This window comes from Lycorma delicatula, chromosome 6, assembly GCF_047948215.1.
Source record: "Lycorma delicatula isolate Av1 chromosome 6, ASM4794821v1, whole genome shotgun sequence".
NCBI classification, from domain to species: Eukaryota; Metazoa; Arthropoda; class Insecta; order Hemiptera; family Fulgoridae; genus Lycorma; species Lycorma delicatula.
In genome coordinates this window covers 19,899,552-19,921,613 of record NC_134460.1, presented here as the reverse complement: position 1 = coordinate 19,921,613, position 22,062 = coordinate 19,899,552, and the positions used below count along the sequence as shown (strand labels likewise).

General features: G+C 29.6%; 1 protein-coding gene across 1 annotated transcript in view; it reads right to left on the bottom strand.

Moving 5' to 3' along the window:
• LOC142326577 (coiled-coil domain-containing protein 170-like) overlaps positions 1 to 22,062 on the bottom strand; it is a 55,814-nt gene that overhangs the window by 11,009 nt on the left and 22,743 nt on the right. The window contains exons 9-11 of the mRNA XM_075369158.1: positions 16,714 to 16,857; positions 10,979 to 11,053; positions 2,118 to 2,281 (exon numbers count right to left, since the gene is read on the bottom strand). Coding sequence (XP_075225273.1) covers positions 2,118 to 2,281; positions 10,979 to 11,053; positions 16,714 to 16,857 — 383 coding nt within the window. The remainder of the gene's footprint in view (positions 1 to 2,117; positions 2,282 to 10,978; positions 11,054 to 16,713; positions 16,858 to 22,062) is intronic.

The window sequence follows — 22,062 nt, the reverse complement described above, 5'->3', positions numbered from 1 at the left end:
TATATGACACCTCCCTACCCACATTTCATCCCGCTAGATTTTTTCTTGTGGTATTTCATAAAAGAATGAATTTGTGTAACACCTTTGTCTGTGATCTTGTTAAGCTAGAACTTCGAATTAATTTCTGATTTGCTGGCAACAGTCTGGAATGAATTCAAATAGAAATCAAATCAGGTGGGATATATCATATTACAAACAGAAGCCATATCTAACCAAACTGAATGTTGGGTGACAAATGCAATTTGTTTTTCTATGAAATGAGAGCTCAACTGATTCTGTAAGTTATCTCAATAAATTTTTATAAGCTTTTAATGTTGTGAATTCCCTTTTTGAATCACTTGGTATAAATATACAAAAATACAATAGAATTGACTGGCTTAAGAGACTCAGTAATTTGTGTCCCACATATCTCACATTAAACAGTTTGAGATGAAAATTATCATTAGTGTCATTTACAATTATTTAAAAAATAACAATTGCAGAAAAGGTGGATACATTTTTGGAATTTACAGCCACATTTTTATTTACAACTGTTGTATATAATTTGTATATTTAACATTAATTAGACGAGGCTAGCAAGCAAAAGTGAGCGTAGGTTATGTTGGTTATAATTCTGTGTAGTGACTAATGGTACATCTAATGAACAAATATCAACAATAAACTAACAAAACATAACCTATGCTTGCTTCACTCACTAACCTCATCTAATTTAAGCTAAATACACGAATTACATACAGCTTATTAATAACAAAAGTAATTTTTAAACTAAATTCAATAATGTTAATTATTGTTATTTTACATTAATTAAATCAAATTTTTATTTTATTTTATTTGTTGTCAAATTCCTAAAAATTACCAAAAAATGAATTTAACTTACCGTACCTTCCTCAAACACAATGATTTCACTATTTCTTGAACATTTCAAAAAGCAGTACATCAAAACACAAGGGAATCTTATATCCACCAATGGTGTTGAGGTTAGAATCATTATACACCAGCTGTTTTGTGGTGCATCAATATTCTAAGCCAACCTATGTCTAAAAAATTTTTGTTTTTAAATATAATGGAGAAAGATAAAACAAGTTAATCAAACTCATTAAAAAAAAAAATTACTGTCAAATTAAGCAAATGAAGCCACACATTAACATTTGCTACAATAACAATAAACAAGATGATCCTTTGTTATATCCTTTCTGCATGCTATACCCTCAATTCAGTAGGATCTGATAATTCTTATTCCACTGACAACTCAACTCAACTCAAGACAGATCAACTCTGACTGTAGTACAGATTATTAAATCATGAAATTAAAAAAAATCTATGCTGGTTTTCAATTCCCAGCAAGCAGAGCCCACTATCTTCTCAGGAAGCAGAACTATGTGAGGTGTAATGGGGCAAACATTTCTGACTACTAGGCCTCTGTAATAGGATATTTGATTTTTAAAGTGCTGGAGTTGTCAATAAATGTTCTAAGGGGTAACCAGACATCCCTAGACATTGTAGCTGAGATCGTGGATACCGGTGTTCTTTGGTGGTTGGGTTTCAATTAACCACACATCTCAGAAATGGTCGAACTGAGAATGTACAAGACTACACTTCATTTACACCCATACATATCATCCTCATTCATCCTCTGAAGAATTATCTAAACGGTAGTTACCGGAGGCTAAACAGGAAAAAGAAAAAGTTAAAAGAGAAGACATTGTAGCTGGCTATCCCCAACAAGGAGTGGCAAAAACATGCTATTGTCCAAATCACTATAGTCCAAGGTGGTACCCAACACCCAGGCTGTTATTTTCTACAACTTTTTGAATCTTTTAAAAGAAAATTTACACTACTCAGATCAAGTAAAAGTTTTTTTCAATATTTTTTTTAATTATGTAGCGATCAATTTAATTGTTTATTTAATTTAAATACTATTCTTTATTTATTTATTTATGCTTATTGTAAGGATTTTTCTTCTTTTTTTTAATTGCAAAAATCTTGCAATAATAAAATAAAGGCAGCTTAAAAGAATTTAAGTTATTTTGTTAAGATTATTATGTTTTAGAATATTATCTTGTTTTATAAAAAAGAAACCAAAGAACTTGTTATTCTCAATAAATAATTAAAATTACCTAAGGTTTGCATCATCACGTTCAGCTTCTAAAAGTGATCGCATACGAGTACTATCCTCATGTAATGCAACTTTTCTTCTTAGTAAATCTAAATGAAGATCTCTTCTCTGTAATTGGTCTCTTAGATTTCTAACACGTCTTTGAAGATTGTAAACCACAGTAGACTATAAATTTACAAAAGATTACTTATTTAACCCATTATAATAAAAGAAGAGAATATTAACTATGCAAGTAAAATTTAGTAATGAAATAAACTTGAAAATAAAGAATATAACATATAGAAATTATAACATGAAAAATAAACTAAAGCACAAGCATCTAATAAAATAAAATGAGACTAAATAAAAATTACAAATAAATCTAAGTTATACCATAGCTGTCTATGGTATAAAGATCCATGAACCTCAAATTTATAAAAAGTAATTCATCTTGAATAAATTTCACCACATTACATTAACTAATAGTCAAAAACATTAAAATCAATTATAATAATTAAGTACCAAAAACTCTGATATAAACTTCCTCCACAAAAAGTGATGAAGTGACAAAGCAGTAAGCAAATTTTAAGAAATGAGCCAAACAGGGGAAAATAACAGCTCTTAAGTATGATTTGAAGATTATAACAATAAGTACAAATTAAATGACAAACACAGTAAGATAATTATAATATCTGTATCAAAGAATTATTCTAAAATTTTAATGAAATCAACATCTTGGCTTATGTCTTAACTGCTGATAACACAGGGGAACAAAAAAAATTTTTTTTTGTCTCTGTAAGAAAAATATGTGATTCTGATACTATTTTTTTCACCTGAATTCAAATATGATATCAATTTTTCCCCATCAAGCAAAGTTTCTGAGAAACCTTTATAATTTCAAATATTTTAATATTTTCTCCATTTAGACACGTGACTCACATACAAAGTAAGAAATTATGATTTTCTGCTATACTTCGCTTGTGGAGCATCCCTATGATGGTCCAACCATATATAATCTGTCAGCATATCAGGATTCCATTTGCCTTGGTTCAGCTATTTTCCATAGCTGAAATCCCTGATAAAAGTGTTCCCTGTGCTCATCGACTCTGAGTAACATTTTTGAATGCTTTTCAAGCTGCTTCTTCAGTGGATTCAATAGTTCCTCAAACTTTTCATCATGCATTAGTAATCGTATTTGTGGACCCACAAATATTCCTTCTATAAATTTTTGCATCACTAATTTTAGGAAACTCTTTAAGTGCATGAAACCAAGTGTATTTTCCATGGCCTTGACAAGATTTGTTTTTAATCCTTATTTGATATATAACTGAGGCAGAAACACAATTTTAGGATTACACATTGGGTCATATTTCACATTTTTCTGTTCAGGAATGAGTGATTAGCATTCATTTAGACCATTCTTTTCTAATGAAATGGTTGTTTCTGTCCCTACTATTCTATTCACACAGAAAACAACAGTACTTTGTGTAATCAAGCTGCAGACCAAGAATAAGTGCAATTACATTCAAATCACCATGATATTCCATTTATACACTGCATATTGAAGCTTTTCCAATATAAATTGAAAGTTTCCATATGTTTCTTTTATATTAGCCGAGTGAGCCACAGATACAGATGGGAATTTATTGCCATTATGCAGAAGCTTTTAAACTAACTTTAGAGGAATCAATGAACAAGCACTGTTCTGTTGGGTTATGTTCATTACAAAGTGTTTCCATAAGAGAAGAAATGTCATTACAAAACACTAAGCCATTTTCTTCAGAAAAATACTCTTTAAATTCAGAATGACAATTACAATACGTACATATCTTTGTATTCTTTTGAAGAATATTCCATCCTTTTAGCTGGGAAGCAAGCATTTCAGACTGTTTTTTGGGTAACTTTAAATCTTGTATGAGATCGTTCAGATTTTCTTGAGTCAGTAAATGAGGCTCAGATGAACCGCTTTGTTCAAAAGTTGTATCACCAGAATCTGTTTCTTTTTCTTCCTTACTTCCATCAGACTCTAAGCTCTCTTCCTCTAATGCCACATGTTCTGGAGGCTTTGGTAAGGGCAATTTTTTATAGTGTGGAACTGATCTCATTGCAGATTGCAAGTTAGGGTATAGCACTGTATGTTTTGATTTTAATGTAATGCCTTTAATGTTTGTTAAGCATAAATAACAGTCAGAAGAGTGATCTTTCGGTTCCCTCCAAATCAAAGGGATAGCAAATGGCATGTGGTGTGTGCCATTTTTACATGCAGTGAGAAGCCCAGAACATGAAAAACAACAGATATGTGGGACCCAGGCCCTTGTTTGGTCCCCGACTCTACACTCAAAATGAAGTTCATAACACTTTTCACTAATGGAATAAGGTTTTGCCTTCGACACTTTAGCATCACTTCACCACATATATAGGATGATTTAAACAGACTTTAGGCGTTTTGTAACTAATGCGTAATTAAAAGAAATAAAGTTGTAAATATGCAATACACAATAACTCAGACACAAAGCATTCACAATGACGTGTTTACTGGTTCACTACTATCTCACAACTGGCATCGTTTTGATGAATGTATGGTACACTAAATAGTCTTTGTACATGTCTATACACATCTGAACCTGTACAACAATAGCAATGCTACCCTTTGAGTTACCTCATTTGGATCCATCATATTTACAATGCTCTATGATCTTTTACTTGGCAATGGATAAATTAATGAAAAAATGTTTTAAAATATTTAAAAAAATTAATAAAAAACTATGGGTGATGGAGAAATTCCGAATACATATTTGAAAACAGCATAAAAAACTACATTAAGTACACCTATTGATACTCATGAGTCAAAAATCATGTTGACCAGTGTAATTGTTACTGTCATTTTTAAAGCACAATCACTGTTCTATGAATGTGTTTGTCTGTCTCTATTGTCAAGGTCTCACAATCTTTTGTCCAGTTTTGATAAATTATGGTTTAATACTTTTAATGTATTCAGTATTTATTTTACGGTTATTTGTTTATGTTTTGAATTATATCTCACCTTGATCCGAAACCTATTCAGGTTTTAATCATTTTTTCAAACATACAGAATATGAGCCTGAATAGTTATCATTATCTCAGGTACTTAAGAATCACTGTAAAACAGGAACTCTGTCTATGGCTTTGCGACAATTAATCTGTTTGTTTAATAAAAATAGCATGGTTATCAATTTATTATAAAATAATTAATTTTTGCCTAGGTATTGAATTTTTAACTACATCTTGATAAAAAAAAGTAAAAGATTAACAGCAAATTAAATGTAAAATAAAACAACTAAAGGAAGCAAAACGTCATTTACGAAAAACAAAATTAAAAACGGAGAAAAAAAAAAATATCTACATTTGCTTATGCTAAAAGTGAAATTTATTATTTCTTTAACACTATTATAAATAAATCTCATAGAATACTAGATGAAGTGAAGATCTGATACAAAAAAAAATATCCTAAACTCTTGAACTACTATTAAGTACAGAGGAGGGGACTTGCTTGGATATGATCTTGAAACTTAACTACACTTCCATGATTTTTTATCCATTGATTCTTGGACATAACTTGCAGACTGGCAACATGCCTTTTTACTACAACATGCCTTCTACTCGTTGCTGTCTTGTTTTGTGATGTTATGACAGAGTGCACTGACCAAATTTTATTAGTGTTAAACATTCTCAGATATTCAGACATGCAAAATAAGAAACAACAAGTTAAATTAATTACATCATATAAAAATATGCTTTTGGTTATAATGCTATAAAAATAAGTGAAATTAAAGTTATATTACTTCTAATGTTGCTGAAAACAATAAACGCGTAGCTGAATGCTGATTGACCACAGAATGGCTAAATGAAACAGAACCTCAAAATAGAAGAGAAAAAGAATACTCTTAAGTAAAAGATCATTAAACAAGCCTAATGAAATCAAGTGGAAATTACATTAAGATTTTCACTGGTAAAATCTGATCGAACATTTTTAGGAAGTGGTTAATTGTGAATTTACATTGTCAAATTTATATATAGCTGTTCTACATAGAATTTTCTTTTTCTTCATACTATTATATTAGGTCAAATAGATTACATCATTCTGCTGATAACTTACAGGGAAGTAAAATTTAAAATACTAACACATACAAGTTAAATTCATGAATCTGTATTATATTTTAAGTTCACTAAAAGAAAAAAAAAAGTAAAAATGGAATATTAATGCTGCTTGAAGTCATGCCTGTTTCAAAACAGTAAAGTAGATAATAACCTTTTGTTATTTTCGATACTAAAGAATTAGTTTTCTTTTAAATCATCTTGATTACTGATAAAACAGTAATCAACTCTAAATTTATCTTTTAAATTCAATGTTGAATTATCTTATCTTTATTAATTAATATTTAAAAGTGGACATATTTTTTACTAAAACCAGCACATTATTTGGACAAAGTAATCTGTACCATAAATGGGATTGAAAAATTCATTTCTATGTACACTCAAGTAATATGTTAGAGAATAAAAAAAAGATTTGTCCTTGTTCTCTTTGCTTCTGTTTTGCAAATACTAAGTATATTAACTGAAGGAATGTAAGCTTATTAATTATTGCCTGGTAAAAGGTGTAAAATTCATTAGAGCAACACATAACACAAAAGTATTACTTGTTAACCAAATACTAGAATGCACTACAAAATTAATATTGCAAATACTAATTCAAAGAGGTCATCATTTCAAACAACTACCCAAGAAAGATCAGTGACTTGCAATTGTATTTTCATTCTGTAAGGATGTAAGCCTTATTAATTTATATACAGAGAAATGCTATTTACTTATTAGTGTGCACTAATGCATATTGTATGTACAAAATATACCTCCAAATTTCATTTTTTGCAATTACCTAATGTACCACATTATTATTTTTTCAATAATCATATATTATAATTCTTTAATTATAAAGTTCACAAAAATCTTTGGAACAATGACATTTTAATTAAGAAAAAAGAATCAATTTCTTGGGTAGGAAAATATGTACTGAAAAAAATTAAATCATCTTAAATTGATATCTCAAATAATTACAATAACTATTTATTATGTACAGTCAATGAATTAAAATATTTATTTATATCTGAACAATATACAAAAGCAAACAGAAAATTCTAAATGTGGATAAATTCTGGATGGTAAAATTCCCTAATCAGAGAAAGTTACTAGGAGTTAATTATCCCATTTCTATTCCCTTATCATTCATTCAATCCTTCTTACTTGGATGAATGCAATGGCAATTTTTGGGTAACTGCACTGGATCCAAAAGTAGCAGCTAGCAGGCAGTTTTTAAAGACAGTAAGACTGTATTAAATCTCAGTAGGGTAGTGACCCTGACTTTTGAAATTAAGTATCATTTTTCTTAAGTGGGAGTTTCATAAAAAATTAAATTGGCTGATATGTCTACTCAGTATTGCCAGCTCTTCATGAAATATATTATCTGGATAATTGTTCTAAATAAAAAATAGACACTGTATAATAAAAATTTAAGTTTATAAAGTTAGATAAGAACTTATATTTGCACCATCCAGTATATGAACTATTATATATGCTTGTACCAATCAACGTAAAAGGTAAAATTTTAACAAATTATTCACACTTTTGCATTAAATTTGTAGAACTTTTAATTAATGATGCACTCTCATAATATATATATATATATATATATATATATATATATATATATATATATATATATATTACATCTTTATAAATGGTTTAATCCACATCTCTAAAAACACTCCAAAGAAACAAAGGTGGATATTATTCAGTGTCTTTATAAGTAAAGTTGGTCCAACTCAACATCCCACCAGTTTTGAAATGTTATTACAGGGATTCATCTGTGGTATAATTTGGCTATTTTGTATAGTACAGATATGTAAAGAGTGATGATAAAAGAACAAAATTAAAAAAGTAATGTGTGCATGTATTAATTTACAATAAATGTTTACCTAAGGAATACCTCAATATATTCTCTTATGGCACCAGGATTTTCTGATTCCTAAATTGCATCTGATAAGTTCACTAGTAAGTATCAAGCCAGAATTCAGTAAGAGACAAATATAAAGGGTAATATTTTTCAACAGATTGCATAAAAATGTTAGCTAATTAAAAATAATAAATGTTAACAATAATAGTACTCTAGTTAAATTTCTTTAACAATTTACAGTTTATTAATAAGAAATACTAACAGTAAAATATTATTATATTCACAACACAAACAAAATTATAAATAGTTTTAATTAAATTGTAGGAGCAATCATGTACTGACACCTGCATACATATATGCACATTAAGTATTATAAAACTACAATTAAATTTCAGTCTGGATAAATTTTTATCTAAACGTTAAAAAATAATTACATAAAGGCAAGCTAAATCTGAAAACCATAGAATAACTCGTTAAGCCTCTCGTTGAAAAATATACCTATTTGCATAAAATGTAACAGACTGCCATGAACTTGTAATATAAACTCTATATAAGGAAACTTAAAACTCAAAGACTTAAACAAACTCAAGACTCAGTTTCTTAACAAATCTACCTAAGGTTTCTACATTGTTTCTGCATTATTTATATTGAAGTAAAATACAGAGATTACTCTATCTCTATCAGCTAAAAATATTATGCTTTTTTTTTTGCTTTTTGTAGTATAGTTTCTACTGATAATTTTTCCTATTTATTAAGAAGTAATTTCATCTAACACTAAAAGTTGTAAACCATAAATTGGATCATCTTCTATTTAATTTTTTTTCCTAATGTAATACTGATTTCAGCAATACTCATTCATCTACATCAGATGAAATTTTTTGAATGAAAATATTTACCGTTATTAAAAGATTCAGAAAGAGAATGGATCAGTTAAATGACAAGAAAAAATAGATGTTAATACATTTGTTGGTAATGAAATTTGAGGATCAACATCTAAATTTTAACAACCACCACAAATATAAATCCAACATTTCACAAAAGCAAGCATAATCAACAAAATTTGATTTACAGTTAAATAATATCTGATTTTCTGTAAGTTCCATGAGAACGTACTAAAAATGTTTAAACCTTAAGAAATCAGATCAACAGTTTAGGAGTCTTGTTAGAATCAACCAAACAATGAAAGGGTTAAATTGAAAATTAAAAATGAAATCAGTTAATAAAATAAAATATGTTTTCATATAACAAAATAACATCAAATTATTCTTTTTGCAGTCTTAAAAAACTTTTAGCTCTAAGAATTCAATGAGTTAAGAATTTTACAACTTACTCTAATTAAGCTATAAAGCAGCCTTTTTTTAAGGTATTCAAACACCATGTATCAAAACATGACCAGAGAGATATTTATAAATCTATAAAGAATCTTTTTTTTTATATATTAAGTCACTGTGATGAAATCTGGTAAAGTTACAAATTGTTATAGTGAGTACCTGTTTCATATCTTTCCAGTTCAACAGATTTCACGTGTATATTTTGTTTATCTACCACAGATATGAACAAGATAAATTTCTGTCAACTCAATAAATACAAGTGAATTTTATAGACAGCATTAATTAAGAATTGTATAAAAATTGATTGTGTTATGGCCCCACATCTAAAAAAAATTATTTAAAAAATCAAAGTTGAAAAGGTAAAATCATTAACCCACTCAACTTGAATACTTTTTCAGAAAGTGTTGGGTGTTGTGATGCTTATTTCATGAATACCACATGCTACGATTATCCAAAAAATATATTTTTTGAATATGCATATACAACAATTAGAGCAATTTTTATTTACAAATAACATTGAACAATTTTTTTTCAAGTAAAATTATATTAAATGTATGAAATAAAGTAGTATATATTTTATTTATCAATTTACAGAATACAAGAATACTTTTTAAAAAAACTTTTTTCCACTAAATTTTATTTAGTTTCAACTTGACTTGGTTTTGTTAATAGAGAAATAATCTTTATCACTGGTAAATCTTTGTACACTTTTGCAGCAAAAATAATAGTGTAAAGAGAATGAAGCATTTGTGCATTTGGAATAAATGTCAACAGGCGGAGAATAACAGAAAATATGTAAAACTTTATTAAAGCAGAACATTTACATGTCAACCAACAACAAAGGTTTTAACCCACTTTCAAACCAACATAAACGAGTAAACCATTCATTATTTCTGGCACAGAATTTTTAGTATAGCTCAATCATTCAAAGTTACCAGAGCTGGATTAAGGGTGTTTCCAATCAACAAAAACTTATTGAACTATTTTATTTACCTTCTGAATGATAAATTGAATCATATATAAATTTATAAAAAACTTGTTTTTTGTCTAAAAATTTTGTTATAAATGAAGTTGTTAAAATTAATTGGATAATTCCCTGTAAGCTGACTGCTAATGAAGACATTCTGATCTTTACAACAGTAAATGGTAAAATGAAATTTTAGCATGGAAGTTCTTTAACAGGGGAGGAAGAATAAAAAAAATGATAATTTTTTGCAGCAGAACATTACATTTACTTTCAATTTTCATATGTAGCAACACATAAAAAAATGTTTCTAATTCTCTCTAATCATGTTTTGATAAAATAAGCAGTTTGAGTTATAAAAACAAAAAAATATGGTTTTTACTAAAATTATTTGGCTGGTATTTTAACTTAAGAGAATTCATAACTCTTTAAATTCCTGAAAAATTTCTTGTAAAATGAAAAAAATGAATTAAGTACTTGAAATTATTTTTTTTAATAGTAAAAATAAAACACTACAAAAAAACTACTTTTAAAGCAAAAAAAAACCAAAAAAAGTATTAAAATATAAAGCAAAGTACAAAGAAGAGGAATATGAATCTTACTTCTCTCATTGGGATGTCACAACAAGAGCGTTCCCTTCGAAGTCGAGGGAATGTCCCATAACACACACAACACCTCTGATATAAGATTTATGCAAGCAAGAGAAAGAAAATAAAAACAACAACCAAGGTATAGACACTATATTAAATTATAATACAAGATTTAGAAGAATTATATAGAAATACATTACATAATTAGATTCAGAAAAAATCAAGTGGTAACTGACTGAAGAACTATGTATAAAATTTAATATAATTCAAATATAATAAATATTAAAAACATCCTTCAAAATAAAGATAAGCTAAAAACAATATAGAGGAAAGAAGTCCCTTACACAACACAGAAAGATCTTGCAATTCAATATGTCATATTTTAACGTAATTAGTAATAAATGAGACAAATATTTAATTAACATGCATGTAATTTTTAAAAATATAAAATTCTGGCAGTTACTGTACAATATCAAAATTGGCAGAAGTATTTAATCTAAGTAATCAAAATGTAACTTGTATGCAGAATTTTTTTTTTAACTATAAAAACATCATAATGTTTTTATCACTGCGAATTTATATTTTTTATTAAATGAGAAGCCAGTAATATAATGCCAAGATAGTGAACTATTGAGAATAACATCAGTTTGATGAAAGTATAAAAAAAATCCTAATTCAGCCAAGCTACATTTTGATAATTATTTTAACTGAAATTATTTTTAATTAATATTTTTATTTTTTAGATCAAATTTCCACCAATTTGATCTCAAAATTAACGAAGTTGGAGAGGCCTTAATTTATTTTAATAACTAAACTAGTAAATTTTTAACTAATTACTTCTGTAAGGCACCTAATTTTCTCAAAAGTTTATTTACAAACTTTATAAAAAGTCTTGTGTCTACTTGATGTAGATTTTCACTTGAGTTTATATTTCCCGTTATCTTAAATCCAACAGATTCTTTTTTAACATCTTCTCTGATATTACTAAGCAAACAGCTAAACTTATTACTGCATTTTCAATAACATAAAATGAACAAAAAACCAGTTAAACTTATTTTTATTAATTTTCTGCAAATTTCCCCCTTACCGTCACTAATTTAAGCAAATTGGAAATGCAAAAGGTACAGACAAAATAAGTAAACTATTTAAAAAATAATTAATTTATCTAAGGTAAATCACACAAGTGCTAATGATTACATTATTTACAGAGCACTTAAGCTATATACACAACATTATTAGGACTTTTCAAGATTACCTACCACATGTATTTTGTAATTATTATGTAATCAAAATTACAAATTTAGTACAATATTGTTAACTCTCATGTAGATTAACCCTTTTGAAAGACATGAGGATTTTTTTTTCTTATGAAAAAATCTGATTAATAACAGCAACAACTGTAATACAAGGGCAAATCAAATAAAAACAGAATTTTTGTTCACAAGCATCTACGGTTGGTAGGACTGGGCCCGCACTTCTAGTATGCTTAGGAGGGGTCATCAGGAATGTGGAGAGTCAACCATTCCACACTCCCAACCAATTCGTCAATAATACTCACGATGTTGTAGCAACAGGTGCACCCCTCCACTGCGCAACACATAATTATAAAATTTCTCTCTCTTGAAGGAGTTCAAGAGATGGAAATTTACCGGAGATTGACTGCACAGTTCAGGGAGCAAACATTGTCAAGGACTTGTGTTTTCCTGGCATAAAGAGTTCAAATAAGGACGATAATGAGTGGAAAATCAGCAACATGATCGCCGTCCTCAAACTAGCATTACAAATGAAAACATTTGCATGGTTCAAGACAATCTTGAAGACGATCGACGGGTGAGAGTATCCAAAATTGCAGAAGAGGTGGGAACAATTTATGGAAGCTGTAAAGCGATCATCACAAATGACCTACAGTTCCATAAAGTGTGTGCCAGATAGGTCCCTCACTGTTTGACCGCAGATCAGAAGTTGAAACGTTTGGAGGTCTCTCAGAGGCTTACAGCAAGGTTTGTGAAAGAAGGCGATGCATTTTTGAGTTGGATTGTCACCTGCTACAAAATGTGGGTCCACCACTACACTCCCTAGTTGAAACAACCCAGTATGGAGTGGCCGAGGAAAGGGAAGGCAGCCCTAGTGAAAGCCAAGACTCGACTGTCAGCTGGTAAGGTTCTTTCAACTGTTTTTTTCAACCGGCATGGCATTTTGCTCATTGATTTTTTGCTTGAGCAACACACAATCAATGCTGCTTACTTCTGCGAGCTGTTGAACGAGGTGAGAGCTGCAGAAGAGACCAACCGATTCGAGAGGCCACCCTCCTCCATGACAACGCCAGGTCCCCATACTGCAGCTCTAACAGTCTCAAAACTAGAAGAAATGCACTGGACTCAACTTGATTATCCTCTCTACAGCCTAGTCCTATCACCCTGCGATTTTCATTTGTTTGGGCCACTTAAAGAAGCTCTAAGAGGGCAACAATTTGAAGATGGTGAGGGCAAGGAGGGATCCGTGTGCAATTGGCTCCTGATGCAACCAGCTTCATTCTACAGTGCTACAATAAAAAACGTTCCTTCTCGCTGGGAAAAATATATTTCAAAATCAGGAAACTATGTAGAAAAATAAATTAATTTTCCTTTTATTTTTCAATAAACAATTTTTAAAATAAAATAAAATCCTGTTTTTATTTGATATATATATGGTATATCAATATTTAATATTACAAGTATACACCCATGTATAACTAGTATACATCAGGATTTTCCACTAGTGATCAGTATATTCTAATGCTAAACTAAGGGGGACACACACATAGACACACATACAAATGACATTTAATAGCGTAGGATTATGTATTTGAAGTTGATTACTTACAAAAATGATGAATGACTATTACTGAAAATTCCCATGGGAAAACAAATAAAATGCCACCTCATGTTCAAGTTACGATTAGGCCTATATTACGTCTGCTATTTTCTAAATAATATTTTTCCATTATCAGTTACAATTATATTTTCATTATCACTAATCACAATTTCTTTCATCAAGAGTTCAGTAGCATAATTGAAATGTTAAAAAATATATAAATAAAACACTAATTTACATTCCCACCTCCTGAGTCAGAAGTCATGACCACAAAGCTGAATCCAATAGTCTCTGAGCTATTATGTTAAAAGTTATGTCTTTCGTAAGTTTGCAGTCATAATTATAAAAAACAGGCTGCTTCCAATTTTTGAATAAACCGTGAATTTTGATCACTTGGACATATTTAGCAAGTTGTAGAAGTGTATGGTTTTTTTCATCGAATTCATATTGTTCTTTCACCTTCATTTCATAAGCTATGAGGCACAAAACATTTCAAATGGATACAAATGGCAGTTCTTCAAAATATTTATGACAACACTTAGCACACCCAGAATGATTGTAACTTTGTTCACTCAATTTTTTAAAATCAAAACTGTCGGTAGTGGATATTTCAGTTTCAAACGGTATAAGCATGTGACTCGGCTCAGCTGAGTGTAAAGAAAATGCTTAAGAAATACCTTTAAAAGACCACTTTATGCGTTTAGTTTGATTGAATTCAACGCTCTTTCTCATTTTTTGAATTTGGTCTGGAGTGAATATTTTTTTCACGTATTTACCTTGCTGCTTCAGTGAATAATTTTTTGATTTTAATTTTGATATTTCCTCCAGTAAATGTTTGGTTTCTAACTTGTTATAATACAGTTCACTAAGCAACTTGAGTTTTTCACCTTCTGTAGATGTACTTACTACAATGCTTTCACGCTCTCTGAGATCCTGTCATGGTGAGATCTTCCTCTTCAGCATTCACTGATGAATTTTCATCATTTTCTGGTGATGAAGGAATATTATTTTACTTGATAGCACCTCATTTACTTGTTTTTTTCTCTACTTTCACGTTCCTTGAACCAGTCACTATTGTCAGTTCCTGTTTTAGCTAAGTGGTCAGTAGGAGAAGCATCTTTTTTTAATTTTCTTTCTATACGGTTCATAATTTAAAAGTTGACTTTGTAAGTCTCACCATAGTAATCAGGTTTAAAATGTATGATTCAAATTGTTCTGTTGACAACATTAAAATTGTCTTGTCAGCGACATTTGTTTACCCAGATTTTACTTTGTGCACTGTCTTTTGGGAATGAGTGAAACATAACCTTCTTATCAAGTTTATAATATTATATTTGAGTTTTTATAATTATTATTATTATTGTTATTACACTCAAAACAGCACACAATACCATTTTGAATTCATAAAATTATCCACCCATTTTCAAACTCAAAACAGACATACACAGTTTTTAGATACACACATTCACAGATTTTACATGCATACAAACAATACACTCACTAAAATGGGAATTAGAACAATAAGTAAATCACGCACAGAAGAACAAGGATCATGATGGCAATTCACACTAAGTCAAGGTTATAAACTGCAAGTATACTACATATTAACTGATAGTGCAGGTTAGCAGTTGTCAATGAGTGATACACCATGTGCAGCAGCGAAAGATTTACAACTGTGAAAGTATATTATTTATATAGTCATAGTATCATGGATCATGTATACTTATTATCTTCCTACAAAAGGGCAAATAAATAAATTATAATCAAACATCCTTTTTCAGTACTCTTTCAATATACATGGAAAATTCAGCTGCTTAAATATACCCAAATTTTATAATTTTAACAAAACCAAACACATACAGAGAAAAGAGAGTAGTGTATTATTTTATACAGTGTCTACAATGTTTTTCTTTTTTTTAATGCTACACATTCAATGACCAACTTTAAAATAAGCTGATTGAAAACAGCAGTTCCTAATTCTTGGTTTTAAAAAAAATCCTTTACATTATTTCTTTCTTAATAAGCTTCAAAAACAAACATTAATAATGCTGAAAAACTCACTATTTAAATTAATTGTAGCAACAAAATATTCTCATGGCTGCAAACATGACATCAAAAATAAAATATTGCAAGTCCGTAGAAATAAACAAAAAGTGGATTTTTACCCTTTTTGCTCATTTTAGAAAAAAGAAACACTCATTAATGCTTAAAAGCACAACTATAAAGGGTTTTAACGCAATTAAAAACAAAAGACTACCCAAAATTTATGACAACACTTAATAAAAATGACATCAATATTTTCTAAGAACTGTACATTAAGTTACACTATTGCATGTTGGATCTATTTACAAGTGCAAAAAATTAACATTTAAACAACAGCTTACAACTAACTGATTTTGTAAATTCTTTATTCATTATTTCTTAACTTTATTGTTACAATACACCTAACACATTTGTACAATTTTTTTTTAATTTCAACTGACTTTTTTTTTTCACCTGTATAATTTTTACACAATAAGGTATTTTATTAATATAATATTAAAATAAGACTTGCTAAATATTTTTTTTTAGCTCAAAGTTTTATCAATTCACATCCATTTCTATTTCTTTTGGAGATAGCCAATATATAAAGCAAATGAAAGTAGAGATAAAAAAGTACAATAACAAACATTTTACCAGTTGAATTACATAATCTTTCTTTTCTGTAAACAAACAACGTTTAATGTAATTTACAGAATTTTAAATACATTAAACACTTTATGAACCAAAATATTTTAAGAAACATTATTTATAAAACTGAATCAATTTTACAATTTCCTTTATGGAAAAAAAAAATTATGACCGATATAATACTTAAAGTAAGAAAGAGTAAAAAAATGAAAATTTTTAAATACCTTATCAACAAGTTTATCACTTTCTAATCTTGCTAGTTGTTTAGCTCTTAATAAAAGTGATTCTGTATGAAGATCATCCCCAATATCTTTTGTAATTTCATCCATACTCATTGCATTCGCTAAGCGTTCCAAAAATGTTACAAACTATAAGAAAAAACCTACAGTTAAATATTACAGGTCTGTATTTTGATAGACACAAAATATTATAAAATTAATTTAAAAACAATTACTGTAAAATAAAATTTAAACATTTTTAATACTTGTTACCAAGTACTGGGTGGACTAAAAATTTGTTTCATCTATTATCAGTAATAAAACAGTTAATAAAATATACTTTGCATTAAATTTTAATACATATCAGAGGAACTGTTCAAAATCTCCTTGTATGCTAATGTGCTATTATTCATGTCAGCATTTAACCAGTAAATTACATCTTTTTTCTAACAAAATTTTGTCTCAATTTATAAAATCTACTGAATTTTTAACTAAAAAAACTTCAGGCAATTCAGGACATTTGCATTTAAAGAAAGTACCACATCTTTGATTATTCTCCATAACAAAAAAATCATAAGGCATCAAACCACCACATTAATAACATGATCATTCAATTTTCATCAATATCTAATTCGTTTGGGAAAATTTTAACTGCGATATTCCCTAACTTAAAGAGCATAATGAGTACATGCCTGATTTTGCTCCCAAACAAACGAATAGGTAATACTTAACACAGAGTTGTTCAATAGCTCAGCAATAGCAAAATTTCATAACATCTGAAGAGATGAATCCCCTTTTATATTTCCATTGAACAAATAAAGTTTCTAACACTCTTTTTATGATCCCACACAAAACATGAATTCCAGGTACATTAACCCTAGATAGACCAAGAGAGGTCAAAAAATGGTCACAGTTTAGAAAAATATTGTGCTAATAAATGACATCAGTAAAAAAATCTGAAAAAATTAATTTGTCATTAAAGATAACATTTTTTTCTGGGAAAACATCACGTTCAGATTTCTACCAGCTGTTTATTTTCATAACAGAAATTAGATAATGGATTACTTTTTAACCCCCCTGGTCCAACAAGTGACCCATCTTATATTATTAAAAAAAAAACTTTTTTAAAACAGAAAATATTTTCCTTGTAATGTTTCAGTTTTTCTAAATGAGATTATTTTGTTATGGTAAGTTGGCATGCCTGCTTATATTAAATCAGTAGTAGGTCAGTGTGTTTGTAGTTGATAATACTTTCTGTATTAGGCTAGTTTTATTTGAGTTTTTGTGAAATGGATGTTTTATTTTTTTGAAATTAAGTGAATACATTTCTACACATGATATAGAAATTATATTACATTAAGATGACATATTGATGAAGATGAGTTGTACAATTCAAGTGAAACAGAAGACTTTGCTTATGACAACAACGTTCACAGTGATGGTTTAGGAGAACCTAGTGTTGAAGGTGAACAAGAGTTAGATCTGGTTCTTCAAAATAACAAAGTAAAATATATGGTGAAATCAAGTATAAATTTGAAATATTTAACTAATAAGATTAAGACTACTCGTAGAATGATAGCAAATGTATTTCATGAAAGACCAGGTTTGAAGGATACTGGTAGAGTAAGAAGTATTTATGAGTCTTAGAAATTTCTTTTCAGAAAATGCATTGTCACTCTTTGTGAAACATTCGAATGAAGAGGCAGTTTTACGAAATTTAAACGAGACCAGTGAAATGAAAATAATTGAATTTTTAGGAATACTTATAGTAGCTGGTGCAAATAATGATAATAATTTAGACTATCATTACTTGTGGTCAAATGAATTTTGAACAGCATAATATATTGCTCCTATTAGTCATTGTAGATTTCATAGTTTGCTCACAATCATACAATTTGATGATAAACAAATTAAAATGACAGTGACAAATTTGCTCCAACAAGGGAACTCTTTGAACTTATCAATAATAAGCTTTCCAAACATTATACACTATCAATCAGTAAATACGGCTATCAATGAAATCTTGTCCCTGTTCAAAGGTCGATGTCTGTTTAAAGTATTTTTAAAAGAAATACCTGGAAAGAACAATATTTTAATAAAATAGACTATTAACAGATTATGAACAGTTTTATACTGAACATGGATATCTCTTGTGGAAAGAGGCTGAGTATACCTACAGATTCAATATCAACAGTAAAACGTCTGGTTACTTGTATCACAAAGTCAAGGAGGAAAGCAACTACTGATTGGTTTTATACATCTATTCTTTTAAGTTAACAGCTTTACAAAGAACATGATCTAGCAATGGTAGGAACCATGTAGTCAAACGGGAAGTTCAATCCAAAGGAATTAAAAGAAACCGGAAACGAACCATGTCTGCATTCACAGATCTAGAATCTAATAGGCTCCTGTAATCTCACTATCGTACATAACCAACAAAAAGCCTAAAAACAGCCTAATCTTCTTGTCTACTAAAATAATGATAATAATCTGCAAAGGAAAAAAGATGTCTGATATTTTACAATCTACAAAAGGCGCTATGGATTCAATCGATCAAATGGCAATGGAGTACATGACAAAAAGGAGTACTAGAAGGTGGCCACTTTATGTTTTTTATACTCTAATTAATATTATATGCATAAATGTTTTTTCAATATACATTCAAAACTATCCAGAATGGAATAAAAGTAACAAAAATATATGAAGAATCTTTTTACAGAAACTTGGATTACAGCTTATAAAACCTAATGTGATAAAGTAATCATAATTTTAAAGTACAAAAACTAATAATCACAGCAGTAGAAAACATTTTAAGTTATAAGATAACAACAAACTCTTCAAGAAAGCAAATAACTGAGCCATGGAAAGATCAATGCTATACCTGCTGTAGTGAAGCTTCTTCAAAGAAAGAAAAATAAACGAGTAAAATAACTATTATTTGTGCAAAGTGCAGTATATAAGAGGTGCGACAATAAAGTAATGAGGCTGATGTGAAAAAAAATGTTGCTTACAGTTTTAGACATGCTTGGTGTTGTCTCCTTCAAAGTAGTTCCCCTCTGATTGCACACACTTATTCCAGCGCTTCTGCCACTGATGGTAACATTTCTGGAACTCATCTTCTGTAATATCCTCCAAGACTCTCGTCACAGCTTTTTGAATATCTTGTGTTGTTTGAAAATGGTGTCCCTTGACCGCCATTTTGACTCTTGGAAATAGAAAAAAGTCGCACGGAGCGATATCTGGTGAATAAGGTGGCTGTAGTAATACTGAAATTTGTTTTGAGGTTAAAAATTGCTGTACTGACAGAGCAGTATGGGATGGCGCATTATCATGATGCAGAATCCAATTATCAGCAATGTTGGCACGGACACGAAGAACTCGTTTACGAAGTCTTTCTAAAATTTCTTTGTAGAAATATTGGTTAACTGTTTGTCCAGGAGGCACCCACTCTTTATGAACAATTCCCTTGGAATCGAAGAAGCACACAAGCATGCATTTCACTTATGACTTTGGCATGCGATCTTTATTTGGTCTGGGTGATCCCTTTGAGCACCGTTGCGAACTTTGGCATATTGTCTCTGGATCGTATTGAAAAAACCAACCTTCATCACTAGTGATAACACGGCTCAACAAATCTGGATTGATTTCAGTTTGCTCTAACATATCGGCTGTCACATTTTTCCATGTTTCTCGCTGTTGTTGTGTGAGATTTTTGGGGACCATTTTTGCACAAATCTTTCTCATACCAAGATCTTCAGTTAATATTAGACGAACCGTTTCTCGATTGATGTTGAGTTCTTCTGCAATCATTTTCACGGATAATCTTCGATCAGATCGTACGATTTCACGCACCCTGGTCATGTCGACATCTGTCCGTGAGGTTGATGGTCGTCCACTGTGGTCTTCATCTTCAACATTCGTTCTGCCTTCACTAAAAATTTTATGCCATCGAAAAACTTGAGCTTTTGACATAACCTCATCTCCAAAAGCCTTCTGAAGCTTACCATAAGTTGTCGTCACGTTTTCACCTAATTTAACGCAAAAAGAAATGGCATACCATTGCGCAATATTTTGCGGTTTCATTTCTGTGACGGGAGACACAAACACGTGTTCACTTATTACAGCACAACTCACGACTGAGCAGTTGCATCAATGTGCCGCTTGGACTAGAAGTAGCTTATAGACCAAGGTCAAAGATGGTGTGCCTATGCAAGCTGCAGGGTTGCCACATCTTGCAAAGAAAAATCAGTTTCATTACTTTATTGTCGCACCTCGTATATGTACATAAAAACATTCTGAAAAATCAAACACTTGTTTTGAATGTAAAAATGAACCAGAAGAGTGTGAGTAGTTTAGAAAAAAAATTTTGAAATCTACTGATGATAAAAGAACATTTATTTTTTTAAGAAAATTTAGTATTCATGTAATCTAGAAAATTGTTTTGTTTTACAAGAAAAAAGAAAAGTCATACTTTATAACAGATCTGTAAATATTAAACTTCTTAATTAAAATAAACATGTGGTAAAAGGTATGTGAATAAGTGAAAATATTTTTTGACTTTCCCTTTAACCTGCACATTACAGAAAATACCTTGAACTATCTAGGGTTAAGTTCTTTCTTTATAATTACACAAAGCTTTTCAACAGATGAATGAGGAAAATGATGACAGTTTACTGGAGAATTCTAACTGAAGCACATTCTCCACCAGTACTTCATATAGGTTGTAAATTATTCATTACTTTATAATTTAAAAAAATAAATAAGTAAGCTCTGCAGCAGTTCTGGGCAGAAGAATAAATATGGTAAGTACAGTTATGGAAGAGTAAAAAAGTAAACTTGAACAATTAATTTTATGAACCATGCATCAACCATGCCAGAAACTAACATGTTTATTTTTATAGTTGTATTTTAATTTTTTATAACCACAATAAAATTAATTTACTGAAAAATTTTCTACTGCTAAGATATATATATATATATATATATATATGTTTAATATTATATGAAATATAACACACCAAGACACAGTAATTACCATATTATATTATATATGCAAGTGTATCACACAGTTCTCCCAGGACTTTCACAACCTATTTACTCATGAAAATAATTTATAAAAGCCTATGTCTTAAAATGTTTTGCTTACAAATTACGGCTAGTGAAAGATTTTGCATGGATTTTAACCACTCCTTAACTAACAATAACAAAATTATTATACATCATACATAAAAAACCAGGTTTTTTTATCCCAAATTTATTGGTTTTCACCCCAGATTTCTCAAAAACTACTGCAGATATGGTTCTGGGACCTATTTTATTAGATTTTTCAGATCAAAAACCAAAATGAACCACTAT